The sequence below is a fragment of the Rhinoraja longicauda genome, chromosome 6 (genome assembly GCF_053455715.1).
Source record: "Rhinoraja longicauda isolate Sanriku21f chromosome 6, sRhiLon1.1, whole genome shotgun sequence".
NCBI lineage: Eukaryota > Metazoa > Chordata > Chondrichthyes > Rajiformes > Arhynchobatidae > Rhinoraja > Rhinoraja longicauda.
In genome coordinates this window covers 45945629-45970554 of record NC_135958.1, presented here as the reverse complement: position 1 = coordinate 45970554, position 24926 = coordinate 45945629, and the positions used below count along the sequence as shown (strand labels likewise).

The 24926-nt window shown below is 50.0% G+C and overlaps 1 protein-coding gene across 2 annotated transcripts in view; it reads right to left on the bottom strand.

Annotated features, from left to right (window-relative positions):
* The window catches only part of LOC144594443 (putative uncharacterized protein MYH16), a 180583-nt gene that overhangs the window by 11600 nt on the left and 144057 nt on the right, over positions 1–24926 (bottom strand). For both annotated transcript variants that reach the window (XM_078400924.1, XM_078400925.1), the window contains exons 13-17: positions 19462–19565; positions 14836–15028; positions 12457–12660; positions 8130–8255; positions 1213–1383 (exon numbers count right to left, since the gene is read on the bottom strand). In XM_078400924.1, coding sequence (XP_078257050.1) covers positions 1213–1383; positions 8130–8255; positions 12457–12660; positions 14836–15028; positions 19462–19565 — 798 coding nt within the window. The remainder of the gene's footprint in view (positions 1–1212; positions 1384–8129; positions 8256–12456; positions 12661–14835; positions 15029–19461; positions 19566–24926) is intronic.

Genomic DNA, 24926 nt, shown 5'->3' with positions numbered 1-24926 from the left:
TCACCCCTCACCCCCTGCTCCAACACTGCTGCCACATGCTGGCACCCCTCACCCCACACCCCTCACCCCTGACCCCCTGCCCTCACCCCTCACCCCTCACCCCCTGCGCCAAAACTGCTGCCACGTGCTGGCACCCCTCACCCCACACCCCTCACCCCTCACCCCCTGCCCTCACCCCACACCCCTCACCCCTCACCCCTCACCCCCTGCTCCAACACTGCTGCCACATGCTGGCACCCCACACCCCACACCCCACACCCCACACCCCACACCCCCTGCCCTCACCCCTCACCCCTCACCCCCTGCTCCAACACTGCTGCCACATGCTGGCACCCCTCACCCCACACCCCTCACCCCTGACCCCCTGCCCTCACCCCTCACCCCTCACCCCTCACCCCCTGCGCCAAAACTGCTGCTACGTGTTGGCACCCTCACCCCCTGCCCCAACACTGCTGCCATGTGCTGGCACCCTCACCCTCACCCCTCACCCCTCACCCCCTGCCCCAACACTGCTGCCATGTGCTGGCACCCTCACCCCTCACCCACACCCCTCACCCCTCACCCCCTGCCCCATCACTGCTGCTACCCCGCACTGCAGAGAGACAGCAGCCTATTGCATGCTGGCATGATGATGATGATGATGATGATGATGATGATGATGGAGGGAGGGGGATAGGGAACTGGAGGGAGGGGTGGATGGAGGGAGCATTGCAGCCGTGGAGGGATGGAGACAGGGATGAGGTGAGGACCGGGAGGAGGGAGTGAGGGAGTGAAGCCTTGTCGGCCCGAGGTTTGACACGGAGCATCACAGGGCTTTCCTCACAAAATGAACCAAACACTTCCAGCTTGAGCAGCTTTGCCAAATAGCAAAAAACAAACGGAGAATTCAAGTCTGCATCAGCTGGCAGCAGATCCCTTGTTAAAGGTGAATCTGGATGGATCTGCTTCCTCTGAGACCCCCCACCCCACCCGTACCCTTCCCTCCCCATCCCTCCCCACCCCTCCCCACTCCTACCCTCCCCTTCCCCTTCCACCCCTCCCCTCACTACCCCACCCCTATCCTCCCCATCCCTATCCTCCGCTCCCCACTCCTCCCCACCCCACCCCTATCCCCACCCCTATCCTCCGCTCCCCTCCCCTATCTTCCCCACCCCACCCCTCCCCTCCCCACCCCTGCCCTATCTTCCCCACCCCTCCCACCACCAACCTTACCCGTCCTTCCAGTTTCTGGATGATCTTCTTCCCTCCCTTCAGGGCCAACTGCTCGGCCTCCTCCAACTTGCCGTTCAGCTCCTTGATCTGTGTCTCGAGACCCTTCCGCACGCGCTCCAGGTGCAGGGAGTGATCCTGCTCATGGTGCAGCTCCTCCACTAGTCTGCCAAGCTGAGCACAAGGTGGAGGGTCAGGTCACCATGCCCAGGGTCTCACTCACCCCGTGTGGCATCGAGGACGGGCAGCAGCAGCTCACCACCCACGAGCTCTGGGACAAGTCACCACAATCCCTCATGTACACCAATCACTTACTTGCACAGGGCGGGGGGGAAGAGGGTGGGAAAGAGGGAGCGGGAGAGTGGGTAAGAGAGAGAGAGAGAGAGAGAGAGAGAGCGAGAGAGAGGTAGGGGAAAGGAGGTGGGTGAGAGAGGAGAGAGAGGGGGGGGGGGTGGGGACAGAATGGGGCAGAGAGAGAGCGAGAGGGCGGGTGAGAGGGGGGGCAGGGATGAGATATGGAGATATGGGTGGAGGAGTGAGTGTGTAGACGGGGTGGGTGGGGAGGGCGGGAGAGCGAGGGCAGAGGGGAGAAGGCGGGGAGGGAGGTGGGATCTTCTGCTGTTCCATGAGTCACTCCAGAACCCACTGATCGGGGATAGCAGCAACTCATTGCTGATCTCGAGAGACAGCCTTGTCCCTGGGTATGTTTTCAACATACATATAAAACACTTTGTTAGCCTGCTATCCATTCAAATCAAGCCATGCATGTGTGCAATCACATGTGTGCAGGAGCAGTGTGTTCCAGTGAGGAGGAGGTGATTGTAAGAGGTTATTGCACTCACAGTGAGTATAATTGTGATGGTGTTTAATTACCATCCTCCCTAATTATTGCCTGCTAACTGATTTGAAATTAATAACATGCTCAAAGATTCCCACAGTATGTCAGAGACGATGTTTGGAAAAAGTCGTGAACCAGATAGTGAAATCAAGAAGCACGAGAAAAAACGTAGTCCTCACTTGTTCACCTAGTATGTGTTATAGAGTCACAGACTGATACAGTGTGGAAACAGGCCCTTCGGCCCAACACGCCCATACTGGCCAACAATGTCCCAGCTACACTAGTCCTTCTTGCCTGCACTTGGTCCATATCCCTCCAAACTTGTCCTATCCATGTACCTGTCCAACTGTTTCTTAAATATCCCAGCCTCAACTACCTCCTCTGGCAGCTTATTCCATACACCCACCACCCTCTGTGTGAAAAAGTTACCCCTCAGATTCCTATTAAATCTTTTCCCCTTCACTTTGTCCTCTGGTCCTCGATTCCCCTACTCTGGGCAAGAGACTCTGTGCATCTACATAATTTATTCCTCTCATGATTTTGCACACCTCTATAAGATCACCCCTCATCCTCCTGCGCTCCAAGGAATAGAGACCCAGCCTACTCAACCTCTCCCTGTAGCTCACACCCTCTAGTCCTGGCAACATCCTCGTAAATCTTTTCTGAACCCTTCCAAGCTTGCCAATATCTTTCCTATTACATGGTGCCCAGAACTGAACACAATATTCTAAATGCGGTCTCACCAACGTCTTATACAACGTGTTTCATTTCTAACCTTCCTTGGTTCTGACAAAACGTCATCAACCCGAAACATTTATTTTCATTAACTAGTGCCTGACCTGTTTAAAAAAAAGCGAAGGAGGTGATGAGAACGGCAAGGTAGAAACCATGGGTGAGCAAGGAGGTTGTAACCCTGGTCACGACCAAACACAAGCGTATGTCAGGATGAAGAGAGTGGCGTCAGACGGGGCTAATACAATATAGAGCGAGTCGGAGAGAACTCAAGTGGGCGATTAGAAGGGCCAAAATGGGCCGTGAAATATCATTGACAAGTCAGATTCAGAAAATCCCAAGGCTTTTTAGCCGTCTCCCAAGACGTATGTTGAAAACTTATGCGGGTGACCAGGGAGAATGTGGGACCACTCAAAGATTAAGGAGGGAATCAATGCCTGGTGTCAGACGATGTGGGTCAGGTACGACACGAGCATTTTGTGTCTGTGTTCACCACAGAGAAGGTCCTGGAAGACAGCCAGGTCAGTGTGGAGAAAACAAATGTGCCAGGGCAGCTTGAGATGGAGAAGGAGGTGATAGAAACACAGAAACATAGAAAATAGGTGCAGGAGGAGGCCATTCGGCCCTTCGAACCAGCACCGTCTTTCATTGTGATCATGGCTGGTCATCCACAATCAGTAACCCGGGCCTGCCTTCTCCCAGTACTGGGACTCTTGAAGAACATTGAGGCGGATAAGTCCCCAGGTCCTGAGGTGAGAAAGTAGATTGATCAAGGTAGGACAGTGGATGTTGTGTACATCATTATGGTAGGCTTCTGATAAGGTCCCTCATGGCAGACCGATCCAGAAGATTAAGATGTATGGGATTCTCGATGAGTTGGTCGTATGGATTCAAAGATGGGTTATCCATAGAAGATAGAGGGTTCTGCTGGACGGTAGATGTTCTGGCTGGGAAGATGTGGAGGCTTTGGAGAGGGGGCAAAGCTGGGCCTGGTGTTCGGGGACAGTGCGATGAGGGGGGGGGAGGAGGTTGACCAGAACGCTCCCTGGATTCTAGGGTTTCAGTTACAGTGAGAGGTTGGAGAGACTTGGAATTTTTTTCTCTGGAACATCGGAAGTTGAGGAATTGATGGAAGTACATAAAATTATGAGAGGCATAGACAGGGTGGACAGTCAGGAGCTTTATCCCAGGGTGGAAATGTCCAACACTGGAGGGCATAGCTATGGGGTTTGCTGGAGTTATGCAGGGCAAGTTTCTTTTTACACAGAGAGTGGTGGAGCCTGGAACACACAGCCAGGGGTGGCAGTGGAGGAAGATACAATAGTGAGTTTAAGAGGCTTTTGGAAAGGCACATGGAAGTGCAGGGAATAGTGAGATATGGGCAGATAGCTTGGCATCATGCTCGGCACAAACATCGTGGGCCGAAGGGCCTGTTCCTGTGCTGTACTCTTCTATGGTCTATGCACAACAGGCAGCATAAAGAGAGCAACATCAGAGTGCAGAATGTAGTGTTGCAGCATGATAATGTTATACAGAAAATGCAGATAAAAGAAAAGTTCAGGTGCTGCAATGAGGTAGGTTGGGATATCGGGACTGCACCCTTAGCTTTTGGGGGACGGTTCAGTAGTCTGATCACAGAGGGGTGTCATGGGATGTATTACTTCAGCTTGGGATGGAAGATGGGAACTCAATTCCCGTCAAAAAGGTCATAGTGATGAGATTCCTCTCTCCCTCGTCGTTCTGCTTGTATTGCCCCAGTCCGGGCCTTGCTTGCTCGTCATCGTTCAACCTCTGAACAAGTGACACCAACTTTCACTGCTGGCCCACCTCCCACAGTCTGGGGAGGGTCTCGGGAACGTGAGTGGGGTTTAAAGAGGAAGCTTTGTCCCTGAATAGGAAGGGAATCAGATCCTGATTTCTAGACCTGTCTCTAGACCAACAAATTCCAGGGGCCAGATGAAAACATGCAGCCATGCTAAAGCTGCATGCAGTCACAGTGGTGCTAGGTAACAGCAATGGTGGGTCCGGGCCACACCAGGTTCACAGCACAGGGTGGCAAATGGAAGCACCCAGTGAGGGATGAGGGGCCACCGAGAGCACGGGTGGGCCTATTGCTGGGGGGCCGTGTGAGGGAGGGGGGAGGAGGGCAAAGGTGGGTCTGGTGCTGGGGGGCTGTGTGAGGAGGGGAGGAGGGCAAAGGTGGGCCTGGTGTTCGGGGACCGTGTGAGGGGGGGAGGGGGAGGAGGGCAAAGGTGGGTCTGGTGCTGGGGGGCTGTGTGAGGGGGGGAGGGCAAAGGTGGGCCTGGTGCTGAGGGGTGTGTGAGGAGGGGGGGAGGGCAAAGGTGGGCCTGGTGCTGAGGGACCACCATGAGGAAGGGGGGGGAGGGGAGCAAAGGAGGACCTGTCACAGGATACTTTGTAACTTTGTTGCCGCCCTTTATGTGGTGACTCTTTGCATACCTTGGGTAGGCAAAACAAAGAATCTCACTGTGACTTGTCACATGGGGTAATGAAGTATTCATTCATTCATCCATTCATTGCAGACTGGCAATAAGATGGCTGAGTGTGAGAGCACCAAGAGGCTCCATTCCTGCCCGGAGATCTGAAGAAGGGTCTCGACCCGAAACGTCCCCTATTCGTTCTCTCCAGAGATGCTGCCTGACCCGCTGAGATACTCCAGCATGTTGCGTCTATCCTGCCGGAAGATCGATACCTGGAACAATCCAGCCAAGGACGGTAAAGGAGGATCTCTTTAATGTGGAGCTCTCCCATCCCCTCTCAAATTAGAGTCTCGTTCACGAGGAGTTGGCAGACAGTAACTTCACACCAGCAGACTTCAAACCACAGTCCCCACAACATTGGTCCGTGCTCACGTCCATTGTGCAACTGTACAGTGTCCATGTGTCCTTATAGAGACAGACACAGAGTGCTGGAGTAACTCAGCGGGACAGGCCACATCTCTGGAGAGAAGGAATGGGTGACGTTTTGGGTCGAGACCCTTCATGCCGCCTGCCCGACCAATCATGTATTGTCCTGAAAAGAATATCCTTAGACCGATCAACTGTATTCAAACCAGCAACATTCACAGACGTGAACATTTGGCAGAGTTTGCAACTACATCTGCATTGACGATATAGGCAGCTTGAATGTAAACACACAGCTGAGCAGCCACGTATGAGGTAAATCTCATCCCAATGCATTGTGGTCATAGAGGGCTGAGGATGTCCTGGTTGGGTTGCTCCTGGGCCTGGCCAAGCTGGCCATCCGCGAGTCACGGCGCCAGGCGGAAGAGGGCTCTGCCCGAGCCAGCTGCCTACCCATCCGGGGTTACGTCCGCACCCGGTGGGGTTAGAGAGTGACCACACGCTGTCCACGGGCTCCCTGGGGGATATCCAGGACCGCTGGGCACTGCGGGGGGTGGGATGCATTGTGGGTAAGGTGTGTAAGATAGTTGTATAATAGTCTTGCATTATGGTGGTGGGGTCTGTTTTAGTTTTATTGTATTGTAAGTATTATTTTAATATTCAAATAGATATTTTTGATTTTAAAACAACTGTGTTGATAAACCACAGCTGTCTGCAATATGCAGCATGGCTCTTTGCTGCCATCTGTTGGCGGCTCCCACACTTGCTGACAGACAGCAGCTCCATGGGGCTGTCAATGACGAGACCATTTACCACTTGAACCAGCTGCCAGGCCCATTATAATCCCAGCTATTCATCGCCGATTTAATAGGAAACTCTTGATCTGGTGCATGAGACTTCAGAGCAGCTGTTCCCGCCTGGCGTGGACAGAAACATCCTGGTCAGAGGGCAATGGGGCAAGTTGTGATCTGTGGATCTGGACACAGTGTCTGAGTCTCCCTTCCCCCAACCCTGACCATTTCTAAATCTCATCTACTTATCCCACTCCACCTGCTATTTTTATTTGCACCTTTCCAGTCTTCTAAGTCTCTTGACAGCAGTGGAGACGGGTGGTAACTGACACAGCTCCAATCCTCACTAAACACAGACACAAGATGCTGGAGTAACTCAGCGGGTCAGGCAGCATCTTTGGAGAGAAGGAATGGGTTCTCCAGAGATAGAGACCCTTCATGCCGCCTGCCCGACCAATCGTGTATTGCCTTTCTGCTGACAGGATAGCACGCAACAAAAGCTTTCCAGTGTACACGTGACAATAAACTGAAGTGAATGGGGCCCAGACCACAAAACACTCCTCAGTGTTGGAGCCAGGGGCTGTGATGTTTTGGTCACTGAAGTTTCACTGATCAACAACACTGGGCCACAGACATAGGTGCACAATAACACTAGTGCTGAGGCAGACTCTCTCTCAGTGTTTAACCAGTAGGTCGGCACGGTAGCGCAGCGGTAGAGTTGCTGCTTTACAGCGAATGCAGCGCCGGAGACTCGGGTTCGATCCTGACTACGGGTGCTGCACTGTAAGGAGTTTGTACGTTCTCCCCGTGACCTGCGTGGGTTTTCTCCGAGATCTTCGGTTTCCTCCCACACTCCAAAGACGTACAGGTATGTAGGTTAATTGACTGGGTAAATGTAAAAATTGTCCCTAGTGGGTGTAGGATAGTGTTAATGTGCGGGGATCGCTGGGCGGCGCGGACTTGGTGGGCCGAAAAGGCCTGTTTCCGCGCTGTATATATATGATATGATGATATGATCTGATCAAGCACGTGGATTACCCAGGCATGGAAGGTATCAGGCCAGGTGATGGTGAGTGGGGTCACTGTGCACTCAGTGTGGACTTGTTGGGCTGAAGGGCTGCCCCTGTGATGTGTGACTTGGGAATTTCCCAAAATGTCCTACCCCACTAAATAGACATGGCTATTCCTGGTGTCGGAAGGAACAGCAGATGCTGGTTTATATCAAAGATAGGCACAAAATGATGGAGTAACTCAGCAGGACAGGCAGTATCACTGGAGAGAAGGAATGGGAGACGTTTCAGGTCGAAACCCGAAACATCACCCTTTTTCTCCAGAGATGCTGCCAAACCTGCTGAGTTACTCCAGCACTTTGTGTCGATCTTTGGCATAAACCAGCATCTGCAGTTTCTACAGAGGGCAGAGATGGATGACCAAAGGTCATCAGATGATGTATCTGAACTAGACCATCTCAGAGCGATCAGAAGCAGAGCAACAAGGGATTGCTGAGGGAAACTTTAGTGAAGTCCTAAGGTTGTGGGGAACTGCACTCTCTTCCCTTATGTCACTGCATGTGCAAATGGTTCCCTCCCATCCCCGACTTCAGCACAAAACTCCTGACAAGCATCTCTCGCCCCGCTCGTCCCCACCTGCCGACGGCCCATGAAGCCTCGCCCAGGTGAGGTGTGATGTTCTTACCTCACCCACCACCTTCTTTGCCTTCTCATCAGAGGCTCTGAATTCATTGAGCAGTTCCTCGTGCTCAGTCACCAGCTGCTGCAACTCCACCTCCATCTTGCGTTTGACAATGGCGGCCCCTTGGAACTGGAGGAGGTCAGAGGACAACTGGGTCAGCGTTATTGTGGAGACCGGGGTTCCCAGCCAGGGGTCACATCGCCCAGGATCACAGCCCACACTCACACCTCCAGCGTCAGGGGTTATGGGGAGAAGGCAGGAGAATGGGGTTAGGAGGGAGAGATCGAATGGCGGAGTAGACTTGATGGGCCAAATGGCCTACATCTACTCCTATCACACATGACATGACAGCCAGCAAGCTGCCCCGCCATGAGGATGTGTGTACAAACATGGTGAAGCCCACCTACAGTACCCATGGGGGCAGCATCGGGCTGCCTTATTCAGGGACAGTCTGTGGCTTGTTTATCCCCATTACTAAGCTGCTACAACCTCATACACACCAAGAAGCACGTGTGCTTGGGGTTTATTCATTTATCCCCATCTCCACAAGTGAACTTATTCCATGTCTTATGGTCGTGCTTTGTGGGATCCGTCTGGGGAAATCGCCGTGACGCAAATGACCACAATATCAGGGTTGACTCGAGGCAAGAGGGTGTGGGTGGGGAGTATCCCTGTGGGAGGCAAGGCACCCTGTGTGAGCAGAGACACCCTGTGGGAGTCCAGACACCCTGTGTGGCAGAGGCACCCTGTGGGAGCCCAGGCACCCTGTGGGAGTCCAGGCACCCTGTGTGAGGCAAGGCACCCTGTGTGGCAGAGGCACCCTGTGTGAGGCAAGGCACCCTGTGGGAGCCCAGGCACCCTGTGTGAGCCCAGGCACCCTGTGTGAGGCAAGGCACCCTGTGGGAGCCCAGGCACCCTGTGTGAGCCCAGGCACCCAGTGTGAGGCAAGGCACCCTGTGTGGCAGAGGCACCCTGTGGGAGCCCAGGCACCCTGTGTGAGCCCAGGCACCCTGTGTGAGGCAAGGCACCCTGTGTGGCAGAGGCACCCTGTGGGAGCCCAGGCACCCTGTGTGAGTCCAGGCACCCTGTATGGGTCCAGGCACCCTGTGTGAGCAGAGGCACCCTGTGTGAGTCCAGGCACCCTGTGTGAGTCCAGGCACCCTGTGGGAGCCCAGGCACCCTGTGTGAGTCCAGGCACCCTGTATGGGTCCAGGCACCCTGTGTGGCAGAGGCACCCTGTGTGGCAGAGGCACCCTGTGTGAGTCCAGGCACCCTGTGTGAGCAGAGACACCCTGTGGTCTCTGGGTGGCAGAAGAGTGAGGAGGGGCCTCGTTGAAGTGTTTTATCGGTGTGAGGGGTGAGAGGGTCGAGGGGCAGGGTCTGTGGAGAGATGTAGATGGTCTGTGGAGAGATGTGGGATAACATAGAGCCAGTGTGAATGGAATATTCATGGGTCGGCATGGGTCGGTGGGCCGAAGGGCTGGCTTCCATGCTGTATGTCTCAATGCTTCAATGAGAGATGAGGCTGCTACAGATTGGTGAAGCAAGGAGCAGCCCAAGACCAACATTTACACTCGTCTAATCCTGGTCACGTTCTTTGTTCTGCTCACATTCTACCCCCCCTCTGGACACATTCTACCCCCCCTCTGTACACATTCTACCCCCCCTCTGTACACATTCTACCCCCCCTCTGGACACATTCTACCCCCCCTCTGGACACATTCTACCCCCCCTCTGTACACATTCTACCCCCCCTCTGTACACATTCTACCCCCCCTCTGGACACATTCTACCCCCCCTCTGTACACATTTTACCCCCCCTCTGTACACATTCTACCCCCCCTCTGTACACATTCTACCCCCCCCTCTGTACACATTCTACCCCCCCCCTCTGTACACATTCTACCCCCCCCCCCTCTGTACACATTCTATCTCCCCACACACTCAGGAAAATTTACAGTCGCCGATTAAACAAATGACCTTCTTCGGGATGAAGCAGAAAGCTGGAGCACCCAGAGGAAAGCACATGGCCCCACGGAGAACATACAACACCACGCACACACGGAGAACATACAACACCACGCGCACACATGGAGAACATACAACACCACACGCACACACGGAGAACATGCAACAGCACGCACACATGGAGAACATGCAACACCATGCGCACACATGGAGAACATGCACCACGCACACACAGAGAACATGCACCACGCACACGGAGAACATACAACACCACGCACACACGGAGAACATACAACACCACGCACACACGGAGAACATACAACACCACGCACACACGGAGAACATACAACACCACGCACACGGAGAACATACAACACCACGCACATGGAGAACATACAACACCACGCACACGGAGAACATGCAACACCACACGAAGGTCAAATGGCCTCCCCCTGTTCCCAACAGCAGCACACATGTTGATTTTGGTGCATCATGTATATTTTAATAGAAACATAGAAAATAGGTGCAGGAGGAGGCCATTTGGCCCTTTGAACCAGCACTGCCATTCATTGTGATCATGGCTGATCATCCACAATCTGTAACCTGTGCCTGCCTTCTCCCCATATCCCTTGATTCCACTAGCCCCTAGAGCTCTATCTAACTCTCTTTTGAATCCATCCAGTGATTTTGCTTCCACTGCCCTCTGTGGCAGAGAATTCCACAAATTCACAACTCTCTGGGTGAAAAAGTTCCTTCTCACCTCAGTTTCCCTTTATTCTAAGACTGTGGCCCCTGGTTCTGGACTCCCCCAACATTGGGAACATTTTTCCTGCATCTAGCCTGTCCAGTCCTTTTATAATTTTCTGAAGATGAAAGCTGCCATTCAGCTCACTGTGCCAATGAGCAGCAGGTTCACAGCACCAGGTTTAATCCCGACCTCTGGTGTGGTCTGCGTGGTGTTGTATGTTCTCCATGTGTGCGTGGTCTTGCACGTTCTCCGTGTGTGCATGGTGTTGCATGTTCTCCCCGTGTGTGTGTGTGGTGTTGCATGTTCTCTGTGTGTGCGTGGTGTTGCACATTCTGCATGTGTGTGTGTGGTGTTGCATGTTCTCCATGTGTGTGTGTGGTGTAGCATGTTCTCTGTGTGTGTGTGGTGTTGTATGTTCTCTGTGTGCGTGGTGTTGTATGTTCTCTGTGTGTGTGGTGTTGTATGTTCTCTGTGTCTGTGTGGTTTCCTCTGGGTGCTCCAGTTTTCTTCTTCATCCCGAAGAAGGTCAATTGGCTCCAGTAAGTTTTCCTCCGTGTGTGGGGAGTGATAGAATGTGTACGGAGGGAGGGTAGAATGAGAGGAGAGTAAAGAATGTGATGAGGATTAGATTATTGTAAATGGGTACTTGACAGATAGCACCTGCCCGGTGGGCTGAATGGCCTGTTTCCACACTCTTTGACGATGCCAGTTCTCTGAGCATCTCCACACCTCTCTCCCTGGACCATTCTCTCGCCCATGCCCATGACGTGCACCGGCCGCTCCAGTCACATGCCTGCAGTGCAGGCCATTCACCATGGCTGATTGGCCCAGCATGACACAGTAAGGGCAACTACTAACCCTCAGCCTTTACAGGCTCAGGACGGGACTGGACAGGTTGGGTTTGGTTTGTTTAAAGCTGAGGGTTGAGCTGACACATCATGAGGGGGATGGAGAAGGTGGACATTCAAAATATGTTTCCCATTGTGGGGGCGTCTAAGACAAGGAGATTAAAGCAAAAACAGAAAGTGTTGGAAGTTCAGGACCTGCTTGATAATGGGAGCATTCTTTATTTTTATTTTAGATTTCCAGAATCTGCAGGTTTATTTTTGCCTTCCACACAGGTGAGGGTTGAGTAGGATTGTAGGGGGATTGTAGGGGGGTTGTAGGGGGTTGTAGTGGGAGTGTAGGGGGGTTGTAGGGGGGTTGTAGGGGGGTTGTAGGGGGTTGTAGTGGGAGTGTAGGGGGGTTGTAGGGGGTTGTAGTGGGAGTGTAGGGGGGTTGTAGGGGGTTGTAGTGGGAGTGTAGGGGGGTTGTAGGGGAGGTTGGTTGTAGGGGGGTTGTAGGGGGATTGGTTGTGGGGGGGTTGTAGGGGGATTAGTTGTAGGGGGGTTGGTTGTGGGTGGACTGTAGGGGGGGTTAGTTGTAGGGGGGTTGGTTGTAGGGGGATTTATTTTCAGCTGGAGGGTGGTGGGGTGGGCTGGAATGAGTTGCCCGGTGGGGATGGTGACAGGTAGTTTTGCAGCATTTCAGAAGCATAGGGAATAAGCTTGGGCCTGTTGCTGTGCTGTAAGACCCAACAAGGTAGCTGCCCCTCCCCAGGCCGGCTCTCTGCACCTGTGTGTTAATCTCGTTGTACTTGTCGGTCATCTCCATCAGCTCCTGCTCCAGGAGTTTGCGGGTGCGTTCGGTCACGTCCAGCGCTCCACGGGTCTCCTCCAGTTCCGTGGCCAGCGCGCCAGAGCGCCGCTCGACCAACGCGTGCTGCTCTCCGAGCTCCTCGTGCTGCCGAGCTTCCTCCTCCATCTGGCTCTGCATGTCCTGGCCAAGGGCACAAAGTGCGGTTAGCACCAACACAAGCCGTGGACAGCACCACTCTCCCCTGCAGAAGGGTCTCGACCCAAAACATCACCCATTCCTTCTCTCCAGAGATGCTGCCCATCCACTCCAGCATTGTGTGCCTATTTTCAGTGTGAACCAGCATCTGCAGTTCCTTCCTACACAGAGAGGCGTGTGTGTTTTTGGGTGGTGCTTGGGTTATAACAAGCGGCCAGAACTTCAACCCTCTTCACCTTGGTTCCATGGGTGGGAGGAGAACCTTCCCACCACAACCAGAGAGCATTGTGGAACTACTATCTACCTCTTTGGTGACCCTCGGACTATCCTGGATCAGATTTTGCTGGCTTTACCTTGCACTAAAACGTTATTCCCTTATCGTGTATCTATACACTGTAAATGGCTCGATTGTCAGCATGTGGTCTTTCTGCTGCCTGGTTAGCACGCAACAATAGCGTCTCACTGTACCTCTGTACACGTGACAATAAACTAAACTGAAACTGAAGTGAAGTGAAGAGTTGGTCGGGGCCTATGGACCCAGCGTTTAGAACCTCTTTGAAACTATCCCAGATAATGAAGGTAGGACGTTCAGGGTAAGACTTACCTACTGCTCCCATCTCTCCACAACAAGGTTCTGTTCTTTCACAACAACGTCTCATCAGATGAAAGGTCTGATCTGAAATATTAACTGTTTCTCTTCCCCGATGAATATTTGCAGTATTTTACATTGTTCTTTCTCTTGGACTTGTTACATTTCTACATTTATGTTTGGCACTAATGTCTTTTTTTTTTGCACAGTAGTTTTATTAAAACTGTCTTGCAGAACGTTACATGTAATGCATGTATAATTGATGTTTTTGTGTGTTGTCAGGGTCTATGTGCCAGTGATGTTACTGCTGGGAAGATTTTCATTGGACTTGAACCTGACTGAACCTCACATATGACAATAAACTCGACTCATTCTCCAGCATCTGCAGCTTTCTGTTTGCATTGTCCTGCTGAGTTCTCTTCTTCCTCCCTGCCTCTATCCCACCACCTCCACTCCCTTCTCCCTCTGACTCTATGATTGCTACCTCACAATGGGTGGTCACGGTGGCACAGCGGTAGAGTTGCTGCCTTACAGCCAATGCAGCGTGGAGACCCGGGTTCAATCCTGACTACGGGCGCTGTCTGTACGGAGTTTGTACGTTCTCCCCGTGACCTGTGTGGGTTTTCTCCAAGATCTTCAGTGATTTCCTTCAGTTTCCAAAGACGTACAGATTTGTAGGTTAATTGGCTTGTTGTTAAAATTCTCCCTATTGTGTGTAGGATAATGTTAATGTGCGAGGATCGCTGGTCAGCACGGACTCGGGCTGAAGGGCCTGTTTTCCCGCAGTATCACTAAAAGAAAATGTTGTAAATGTCCAAAGCCTTTCATCCTGCCCTGAACGAGCTCCTTCTCTCCCCCCACCATTCAACGGACTTATCCTTTCTACCTTCCCCCTCCCACCAGCCCATCATTAACCAGACTACCTACCGCACAGTAAGACTTAAGACGAGTTTTAGGAAAGATAACGGTGGAGAGGAGAAGATCTTGCAGCCTCAAGTTGTTGCCACATTCTGTACATTACAGGTGTGACTGGACTTTAAAAATGTTCATTAGCTATATAAAATGGACATGTTGAGTTCATGCAAAGTGCTATATAAAGAGTATCTGCTGCTTACCGGAGGAATATTCACTGATGTAGGCGAGCTATTGGGGAATGTGATTCATGACCTCCAGTCCCATGTAGGTGAGGGGCTGGATGGCCAGCCTCATTGCGATCCATCCTCGAGGGTTGTACTTCGTGTGGTGTAACAGCCACACCAGTCTTTAGACTTGAAAGATGTAGCGTGGAAACAGGCCCTTTACCCACTGAATCCACGCCGCCTAACATTCACTCCGTACACTCGCGATATCCTACACACCAGAGATCATTAACAGAAGCCAATTAACCTACAAACCTGTACGTCTTTGGAGAGTGAGAGAAAACCCACGCAGTCACGGGGAGAAGGTACAAACTCTGTGCAGACAGCATTTGAGGTCAGGATTGAGCCCGGGTGTGTGGTGCTGTGAGGCAGCAGCTTTACCGCTGGGTCACTGCACCGCCCAGTCAGTGGGCTCTCCAGCTCTGGTCTCACCTTCACTTGCTGCTGCATCTTCTTCAGTAGCTTCAGCAGCTCACTGTTGTTCTTGTTGCCCTGGTCCAGCTGAACCTCCAGCTCATTCAGGTCATTCTCCAGCTTCTTCCTCACCCGCAGTGCCTCTGCCCGGCCTTTCACCTCTGCATCCAGACTGGCCTGCAGCGAATCTACAGTCCGCTGATGATTTTTCCTTAAAAGGCCAAACATTGTCCCATCATTGGAAAGTCTTGAGACAAGCCCAAACCCGTTCAAACAGCAACACAAACCAGACAAACAGCTACACTCACTTTCAGGACACTCATCTTGCAAATACTGTTCCCTGTGTCCCGACTCACACTTAGCCCCATCACCCAACACTCCATTGTTTACCGACCTACACGGGCTCGTGGTATGGCTTTCCTGGCCTTACAACCATGGCCATTGACTTGGTCCCCAAACCCCACCTCTACCTCACCTCCCCCTCTCTGCATCCTCTTCCTCACACTCTGCCGATTCAGACCGTTTGTGTATTCTGGCCTTCATCAGTCAGGGAACGGAGCATAGAGGTTGGACAGTCATGTTACAGTTGTACGAGATAATGGGGAGGTGGCACCTGGAGCATTGTGTTCAGTTAGAGAAAGTTGCAAGCTGTTCTCTAAGGGCTAAGGGAATCAAGGGGTATGGGGAAAAAAGGCAGAACAGGGTACTGATTTTGGATGATCAGCCAGGATCATGTTGAATGGGCCAAATGTCCCACTCCTGCACCTATTTTCTATGTTTCTATGATAGTCCTTTAGTTCTACCCAATCTTCCCCAGACCACTTCTACAAATTAAAATTAACTTGTGTGTCACTCATTTCTGACACAGAGTTTCAGGTCTGAAATGTTAACTCTGTCCCCTCCCCCCCCCCCCCCCCCCCCCCCAATCACACATTTCTATTGCTGTTTTCCATGGCTACAGTTTCCTCTAGTTTTCTACATCTGTACTGTTCTCTGCAAGGATTAACGATGATATTTCACACTTACAGCAAGAAGGAGCAGATTCCAAGAGAGGTTATGCAAGAGAAAAAGAGAGCAATGTAAGTAAAGACTGGAAACAGATCTTTTACTGGTAAGTGAGCAGAAGTTTATTCATTTAAGGAACAATTAAACACAGTTAAAGAATAGACAATAGACAATAGGTGCAGGAGGAGGCCATTCGGCCCTTCGTGCCAGCACCACCATTCAATATGATCATGGCTGATCATTCCCAATCAGTACCCCGTTCCTGCCTTCTCCCCATACCCCCTGACTCCGCTATCCTTAAGAGCTCTATCTAGCTCTCTCTTGAAAGCACTCAGAGAATTGGCCTCCACCGCCTTCTGAGGCAGAGAATTCCACAGATTTACAACGCTCTGACTGAAAAAGTTTTTCCTCGTCTCTGTTCTAAGTGGCCTACCCCTTATTCTTAAACTGTGGCCCCTGGTTCTGGACTCCCCCAATATTGGGAACATGTTTCCTGCCTCTAACGTGTCCAACCCCTTAATAATCTTATGTTTCCATAAGATCCCCTCTCATCCTTCCAAATTCCAGTGTATACAAGCCTAGTCATTCCAATCTTTCAACATATGTCAGTCCCGCCATTCCAGGAATTAACCTAGTAAACCTACGCTGCACGCCCTCAATAGCAAGAATATCCTTCCTCAAATTTGGAGACCAAAACTGCACACAGTACTCCAGGTGCGGTCTCACTGGGGCCCTGTACGTCTGCAGAAGGACCTCTTTGCTCCTATACTCAACTTCTCTTGTTATGAAGGCCAACATTCCATTGGCTTTCTTCACTGCCTGCTGTACCTGCATGCTTCCTTTCAGTGACTGATGCACTAGGACACCCAGATCTCATTGTACGTCCCCTTTTCCTAACTTGACACCATTCAGATAATTATCTGCCTTCCTATTCTTACCACCAAAGTGGATAACCTCACACTTATCCATATTAAGTGGGCCGAAGGGCCTGTTTCCGAACTGTATCACTCCATGACTAAGATGCAGTTAACTACCATGGAACATGTGCACTAGCCATGCTATGATGCCCTACCCTCTCAGTTGACTTTACATGGCTACTCCCAGAGTTGGTGGGCTGTTCTACAGGGTGAGGTATTCACGCTGAAGATAGACATACTGGTCCTGCCCTCATGAGCATTCTTACCACCACTGGGTACTGACTTGCTATCAGTGTGGTATACTCTGGCCAGTTACCTTTACATGGGCCGTGAAGGTAAGGTAATTTGTGGCATCACTGCTGTATGTCTAAGGTCAGCTAAATGATCAGAGATTAGCCCAAGCTCTGACTCACCCTGACAACACAGTACATTGTTCATTGCCAATGGGGTAATGGTGGGAGATTGTACAGTAGGTGGAGTTGATGAACCAATATGGACTTTGCAGCATGTAATCTTTCTATTCTGACAGATTTAGTCTGACATCAGTGGTGGGGAAGATGCTGGAGTCAATTATAAAAGATGAAATTGCGGAGCATTTGGATCGCAGTAACAGGATCGTTCCGAGTCAGCATGGATTTACGAAGGGGAAATCGTGCTTGACTAATCTTCTGGAATGTTTTGAGGATGTAACTAGGAAAATTGACAGGGGAGAGCCGGTGGATGTGGTGTACCTCAACTTTCAGAAAGCCTTCGACAAGATCCCACATAGGAGATTAGTGGGCAAAATTAGAGCACATGGTATTGGGGGTAGGGTACTGACATGGATAGAAAATTGGTTAGCAGATAGAAAGCAAAGAGTGGGGATAAATGGGTCCCTTTCAGAATGGCAGGCAGTGACTAGTGGGGTACCGCAAGGCTCGGTGCTGAGACCGCAGCTATTTACAATATACATTAATGACTTGGATGAAGGGATTAAAATTCCCTTTAGCAAATTTGCAGATGATACAAAGCTGGGTGGTAGTGTGAGCTGTGAGGAAGATGCTATGAGGTTGCAGGGTGACTTGGACAGGTTGTGTGAGTGGGTGGATGCAACCCAAACCTGCCTACATGTTCGAGATACACTCTTCCCAATTGTCCACGTTTGGTCCATAATCCCTTCAAACCTGTCCTATTCATGTACCTGTCTAACTGTTTCTTAAACGTTGGGATAGTACCAACTTCAACTACCTCCTCTGGCAGCTTGTTCCATACACCCACCACCATTTGTGTGATAAAGTTACCCTTCAGATTCCTATTGAATCTTTTCCCCTTCACCTTAAACCTATGTCCTCTGGTCCTCAATTCCCCTACTCTGAGCAAGAGATTCTGTGCATCTACCTGATCTATTCCTCTCATAAGTAAAATGGGATTAGTATAAATGGGTGCATATACCTCATGATGCCTCTTCAGGAGGGAAGCAATGGGAAAGGGCATAGGGAGAATACTAGACTCCATTGCTACAGAGTATTTAGCAATTTTACCTATATCCATTTATTCTTTTGATATATAAAAAGCACAATCTGTAAATCTAAGATTTGCCTGCTTGCGGTTGGCTGGCAAGGGTTGTGATGTGGACAAGGCACGGTAGGAAACTATTGGATTGGTATTTGCCTCCCTTCCACCAAGCCCCTATCTCACCAAATATCACCAGGTGTCAACTCAATCCTGGTCTCATACAACAAAGCATTGAGGCTAGGGGGATGGAAATTCATGTATACAGAATGACACTGGCTCTGACTCTAGTTTAATCACCCAGCCCCAGTCTAGTTCAGTTTAGAGATACAGCACGGAATCAGGCCCTTCAGCCCACCAAGTCCGCACCGACGAGTGATCCCCGCACACTAACACTACACTATCCCACACACACTACGGCCAATTTACATTTATACCAAAGCCAATTAATGAACGGACAAACTTGTTTGTTTTTGGAGTGTGGGAGGAAACTGAAGATTTTGGAGAAAACCTACGCAGGTCACGGGGAGAACATACAAACCTCATACAAACAGCACCTGGATCTCTGGCGCTGTAAGGCAGCACCACCTCCAATAATGGCAGGGAGCAGTGTAGCTGGATGTTTATGAGGTCCCAACCAATGTCTTGAGGCAGTCTTTAGCTCAATTACACACTAGGCACAATTTACAACCTGCCAACCTGCACACCCATGGAATGTGGAGGAAACCAGAGCACTCGGAGAAACCCCAGGCAGTCACAAGGAGAACGTGCAAACCCCTTGCAAATTGAACCTGGTTTTTTTGGTACCGTGAAGAAGTGGCTCTACCACCTTAACGTCAAACAAAGTTTCAGTGAATGACAATTCCTGAACTCTGCACAATACGTGCACCTGGATTTTACATCTTAGAACTTTCTTTTATTTTCACTAATAAAGAATTTATATTTCCTCCCCTTGTTTTGAAGGTGACTAATAAAATGCAGCCTAATCAAATGTTACAGCAAAGCTTGTTGTCTAACACTATCTGTATTAGGAGTGGATTAACCTTTCCCCAGCCCAGCCCAGCCCAGCCCAGCCCGGCCCGGCCCAGCCCGGCCCAGCCCGGCCCAGCCCGGCCCAGCCCAGCTTCTCCCCCAACCATTTCAAATCAGATTGGCTCAGCTTTTGAACTCTACTGCGTTGGGCAGGGCTGGCGATTGAAGATTGAAGACGAGTGTAAGTGAATGAGATTACCGTGTTGCCTCAAACTCCTCTTCCTTCTCCTGGATCCTCCGGTCAATCTCCGCCTTCACTTGGGTCAGTTCCAGTTGCAGCCGCACCACCTTGTTTTCCTCAGCCTGAAACCAGGGAAAGTGCAGATAGCCATGTGTGTGCAGGCTCACGCGAAGCAAAGGTCCCCGCACTAATCACACCATCTCAAGATCAGAACAAATAGGAGCAGAGAGGCTATGTGGCCCATCGAACCTGCTCCGCCATTCAATCATTATTCCAGAACCAGGGGACACAGTCTAAGAATAAAAAGGAGGGCATTTAAAACTGAGGTGAGAAGGAACTTTTTCACCCAGAGAGTTGTGAATTTGTGGAATTCTCTGCCCCAGAGGGCAGTGGGGGCCAAATCACTGGATGGATTTAAAAGAGAGTTAGATAGAGCTCTAGGGGCTAGTGGAATCAAGGGATATGGGGAGAAGGCAGGTACGGGTTACTGATTGTAGATGATCAGCCGTGATCACAATAATGGCTCGAAGGACCAAATGGCCTTGTCCTGCACCTATTTTCTATGATCTATTTTTCCCTTTTAACCTAATTCTCCTGCCTTCTCCCCGTAACCTTTAATGCCCTTACTAATTAAATCTGTCATTCTCCACTTTAAAAATATCCAACGAATTGGCCTCCACAGCTGCCGGTGGAAATGAATTCCACAGATTCACTGCCCTCTGACTAAATACATTTCTCCTCATCTCCTTACTAAAGGTATGTCTTTTTATTTTGAGTCTCTGCCCTCTGGTCCTACACACTCCCACTGGTGGAAACATCCTCTCCACATCCCCTCTATCCAGGTCTTTCACCATTCAGTAAGTTTCAATGAGATCTCCCCCTCATCCTTCTAACACAGTGCCATCAAACGCTCCTCATACATTAACCCAATTACCCAGGGCAACATTCTTGTAAACCACCTCTCTAATACCAGAACCTCCTTCCACAGGTAGAAGTTCCTAAAACTGTTCACAATACTCCAAATGTGATCTGTCCAGTGCCTTCTAAAGCCTCAGAATTACATCCTTGCTTTTATATTGGGCGGCACGGTAGCGCAGCGGTAGAGTTGCTGCTTTACAGCGAATGCAGTGCCGGAGACTCAGGTTCGATCCTGACTACGGGTGCTGCACTGTAAGGAGTTTGTACGTTCTCCCCATGACCTGCGTGGGTTTTCTCCGAGATCTTCGGTTTCCTCCCACACTCCAAAGACGTACAGGTATGTAGGTTAATTGGCTGGGTAAATGTAAAAATTGTCCCTAGTGGGTGTAGGATAGTGTTAATGTACGGGGATCGCTGGGCGGCACGGACTTGGAGGGCCGAAAAGGCCTGTTTCCGGCTGTATATATATGATATGATATGATATGATATTCTAATCATCTCGGAATGAATGCCAACATTGCATTTGCCTTCCTTATTATCGATTCAACTGGCAAATGAACCTTTTGGGAATCCTGCACCAGCACTCCAAGTCCCTTTGCACTTCCAATTTCTGAATGCTCTCCCTATTTAGAAAATAGTCTACTCCATTATTCCTTCTACCAAAATGTGAAACCATACTTTGCTACACTGAAGCAGGGTCTCGATGCAAAATGTCACCCATTACTACTCTCCAGAAATGCTGCCTGTCCCGCTGAGTTTCTCCAGCATCTTTGTGACACTGTGTTCCATTTGCCACTTCACTGCCCACTCTCCCAACCTGTCCAGCCCCTCTGCAGATTCCCTGCCTCCTCATTGCTGTCTGCCACTCCATCTATCTTTGTATCGTCCACCAACGTGACCACAAAGCCACCAATTCCATCATCTGAATAATTACTGTCTAATGTGAAATGTGATGGGCCCCACACGGACCCCTGAGGAACACCACTAGTCACTCGCAGCTAAACAGGAAAGGCCCCCTTTATTCCGCCTCTTTGGCTTCTGCCCGTCGGACAATCTTCTATCAATGCTAGTACCATGCCTCAAATACCATGGGCTCCTATCTTAGAAAACATAGAAACATAGAAAATAGGTGCAGGTGTAGGCCATTTGGCCCTTCGAGCCAGCATCGCCATTCAATATGATCATGGCTGATCATCCACAATCAGTACCCCGTTCCTGCTTTTTCCTCATATCCCTTCATTCCGTTCACCCTAAGAGCTAAATCTAACTCTCTCTTGAAAACACCCAATTAATTGACCTCCACTGCCTTCTGTGGCAAATTCCACAGATTCACAACTCTCTGGGTGAAAAAGTTTTTCGTCATCTCAGTCCTCAATGGCCCACCCCCTAATCCTAAACTGTGACCCCTGGTTCTGGACTCCCCCAACATGAGGAACATTTTTCCAGCATCTAGCTTATCCAATCCCTTAAGAATTTTATATGTTTCTATAAGAACCCCTCTCATCCTTCTAAATTCCAGTGAATACAAGCCCAGTTGATCCAGTCTTTCATCATATGTCAGTCCCTCCATCCCTGGAATTAACCTGGTGAACCTACGCTGCACTCCCTCAATAGCAAGAATGTCTTTCCTCAAATTAGGAGACCAAAACTGCACACAATATTCCAGGTGCGGTCTCACCTAGGCCCTGTACAACTGCAGTAGGACCTCCTTGCTCCTAAACTCAAATCCTCTTGCAATGAAGGCCAATATGCCATTAGCTTTCTTCACTGCCTGCTGTACCTGCATGCTTACTTTCAGTGACTGATGTACAAGGACACCCTGGTCTCATTGCACCTCCCCTTTTCCTAATCTGACACCATTCAGATAATAATCTTGTTCTTGTCACCAAAGTGGATAACCTCACATTTATCCACATTATACTGCATCTGCCATGCATCTGCCCACTCACTCAACCTATCCAAGTCACCCTGCAGCCTCATAGCATCCTCCTCGCAGCTCACACTGCCACCCAGCTTTGTGTCATCTGCAAACTTGGAGACGTTGCATTTAATTCCATTGTCTAAATCGTTAATATATATTGTATATAACTGGGGTCCCAGCACTGAGCATTGCGGCACCCCACTAGTCACTGCCTGCCATTCTGAAAAGGAGCCATTAATTCCTACTCTTTGTTTCCTGTCTGCCAACCAGTTCTCTATCCATGTCAATACCCTACCCCCACTGCCATGTGCTCTAATTTTGCACACTAATCTCTTTTGTGGGACCTTGTCAAAGGCTTTTTGAAAGTCCAGATTCACCCCATCCACTGGATCTCCCTTATCCGTTCTACTTGTTATAGCCTCAAAAAACTCCAGAAGATGAGTCAATTCCAGATGATTTTATCTTCATAAATCCATGCTGACTTTGACCGATCCTTTCACTCCGTTCCAAATGCGCTGCTATAACATCTTTAATAATCGACTCAAGCAAGCACTACCAATGTCAGGCGAACTGGTCTATAATTCCCCATTTTCTCTCTCCCTCCTTTCTTAACAAGTGGGGTTACATTAGCTACCCTCCAGTCCACAGGAACTGATACAGTCTATAGAACATTGGAAAATGATCACCAATGCATCCACGAATTCTAGGGCCACGTCCTTGAGTACTCTGGGATGCAGACCATCAGGTCTTGGGGATTTATCTGCCTTCAGTCCCAACAGTTTACCTAACACCATTTCTTGACTAATCTTGTTTAGCAGCCTCACGTGCAGCACCTTATCAGATGGCTTCTGAAAATCCAAGTGAACAACATCCACAGACTCTTCTTTGCCTATCCTGCTTGTACTTCCACACAAAGTTTCAAAGAATTCCAACAGATTTGTCAGGCAAGATCTCCCCTTAACAAAACCAGGATGACATCAGTTGATGTTATCATGTGTTTCCAAGTAATTCCCCAAAACCCCATCAGGGCTGTAAAATGTTACCAACCACTGAAGTCAGGCTAACCAGCCTATAATTTCCTTCGAAAGACACAAAATGTCTGAGTAACTCAGCGGGTCAGGCAGGATCCCTGGAGAACATGGGTAGGTGATGTTATGGGTTGGGACCCTTCTTCAGACTGATTGCAGGGGAGTGGGAAGTAGACCTGGAAAAGAGGAGAGGCAGGACAGAACGTAGGTGAACACAAGCAAAGGGGTTTTTGATAGGCAGACTGCTGGGCAAAGGCCAGGGGTGGAAAGGCCAGGGGTGGAAAGGCCAGGGGTGGAAAGGCCAGGGGTGGAAAGGCCAGGGGTGGAAAGGCCAGGGGTGGAAAGGCAGGTGTCAACCCAAAGGGATCAAGTTCCAAATTGTTAACCTCAGGGATAGCAAAGTTGTGAATTGTGTAGCTATTGGACACAATGCAGGTGGAAGGGGAAGAGGAGAGGAGAAACTGGTGCAAGATCAGCCTGGGTAGGGGAGGGGAGGGGAGGGGAGGGGAGGGGAGGGGAGGGGGGAGGAGGGTAGGGGAGGGGAGGGGAGAACTCCCTTAATAATTTACTTTCATTTGCTTCACTCCCTTCTTAAATGGTGGAGTTACATGTGCAATTTCCCAGACATCTGGAACCATTCCTGACTCTAGTGATTCTTGAAAGATCACTACTAATGCCCCCACAATCTCTGCAGCCACCTCTTTCAGACCCCTGGTCTATCTGGTCCAGGTGATGTATCCACCTTCAGCCCTTTCAGCTTCCCAAACACCTTCTCCTCAGTAACACAGACTGCACTGCCCTCTGCCCCCGGCTCTCTTGGATTTCTGACTTGTTGCTGGTGTCTGTGAAGACGGTCGACCGCTGTAAAGATTGTCACAAAAAACAGTTCATCCACCATTTCTTTGCGTCTCCAGCATTATTTTCCAGTGGTCCAATGTCTATTCTTGCCTCTTTTACACTTTATAGATCTGAAAACATGTTTGGTATCCTCTTTTATATTATTGGCTAGCTTAGCCTCACATTTCCTTTTTTCGCCCCTTATTGCTTTTTTAGTTGCCTTCTGTTGGTTTTTAACCTGTTCACTGCCATTTTTTTTTCACAATTGGCCATACTTGGGGGTGGCACTGAACAGGTTAAAAGCTTCCCAATCCTCTAGCTTCCTACTTTGCAATTGTATATGCATTCTCTTTTGCATTTATGCTGTCTTTGACTTCCTTTGTCAGCTACAGTGGCCTCATTCTCTCCTTAATATGTTTATTCTTCTTTGGGATCAAAAGGACCTGCATCTTATGAATTACTCCCAGAAACTCTGACCATTGCCTGACCCGATGAGTTACTCCAGCACTTTATGTCCTCCTAGGGGTTCCTTTACTGTAATGTCCCTGATCAAGTCTGGTTCATTACACAAAATGGCCGTGCCTTTTCCCTAGTGAGCTTGTCCTAAAGCTGCTCTAAAAGGCCATCTTGTCGGCATTAGTCAAATTCATTCTCTTGGGATCCTGTACCACCCTAATTATCCCAGTCTACCTGCATGTTGAAAGCCCACATGACCACTGTAACATTGTCTTTCTGTCACAATGGACTGAATGGCCTCCTTCTGTGTTGTCGCAAAATGC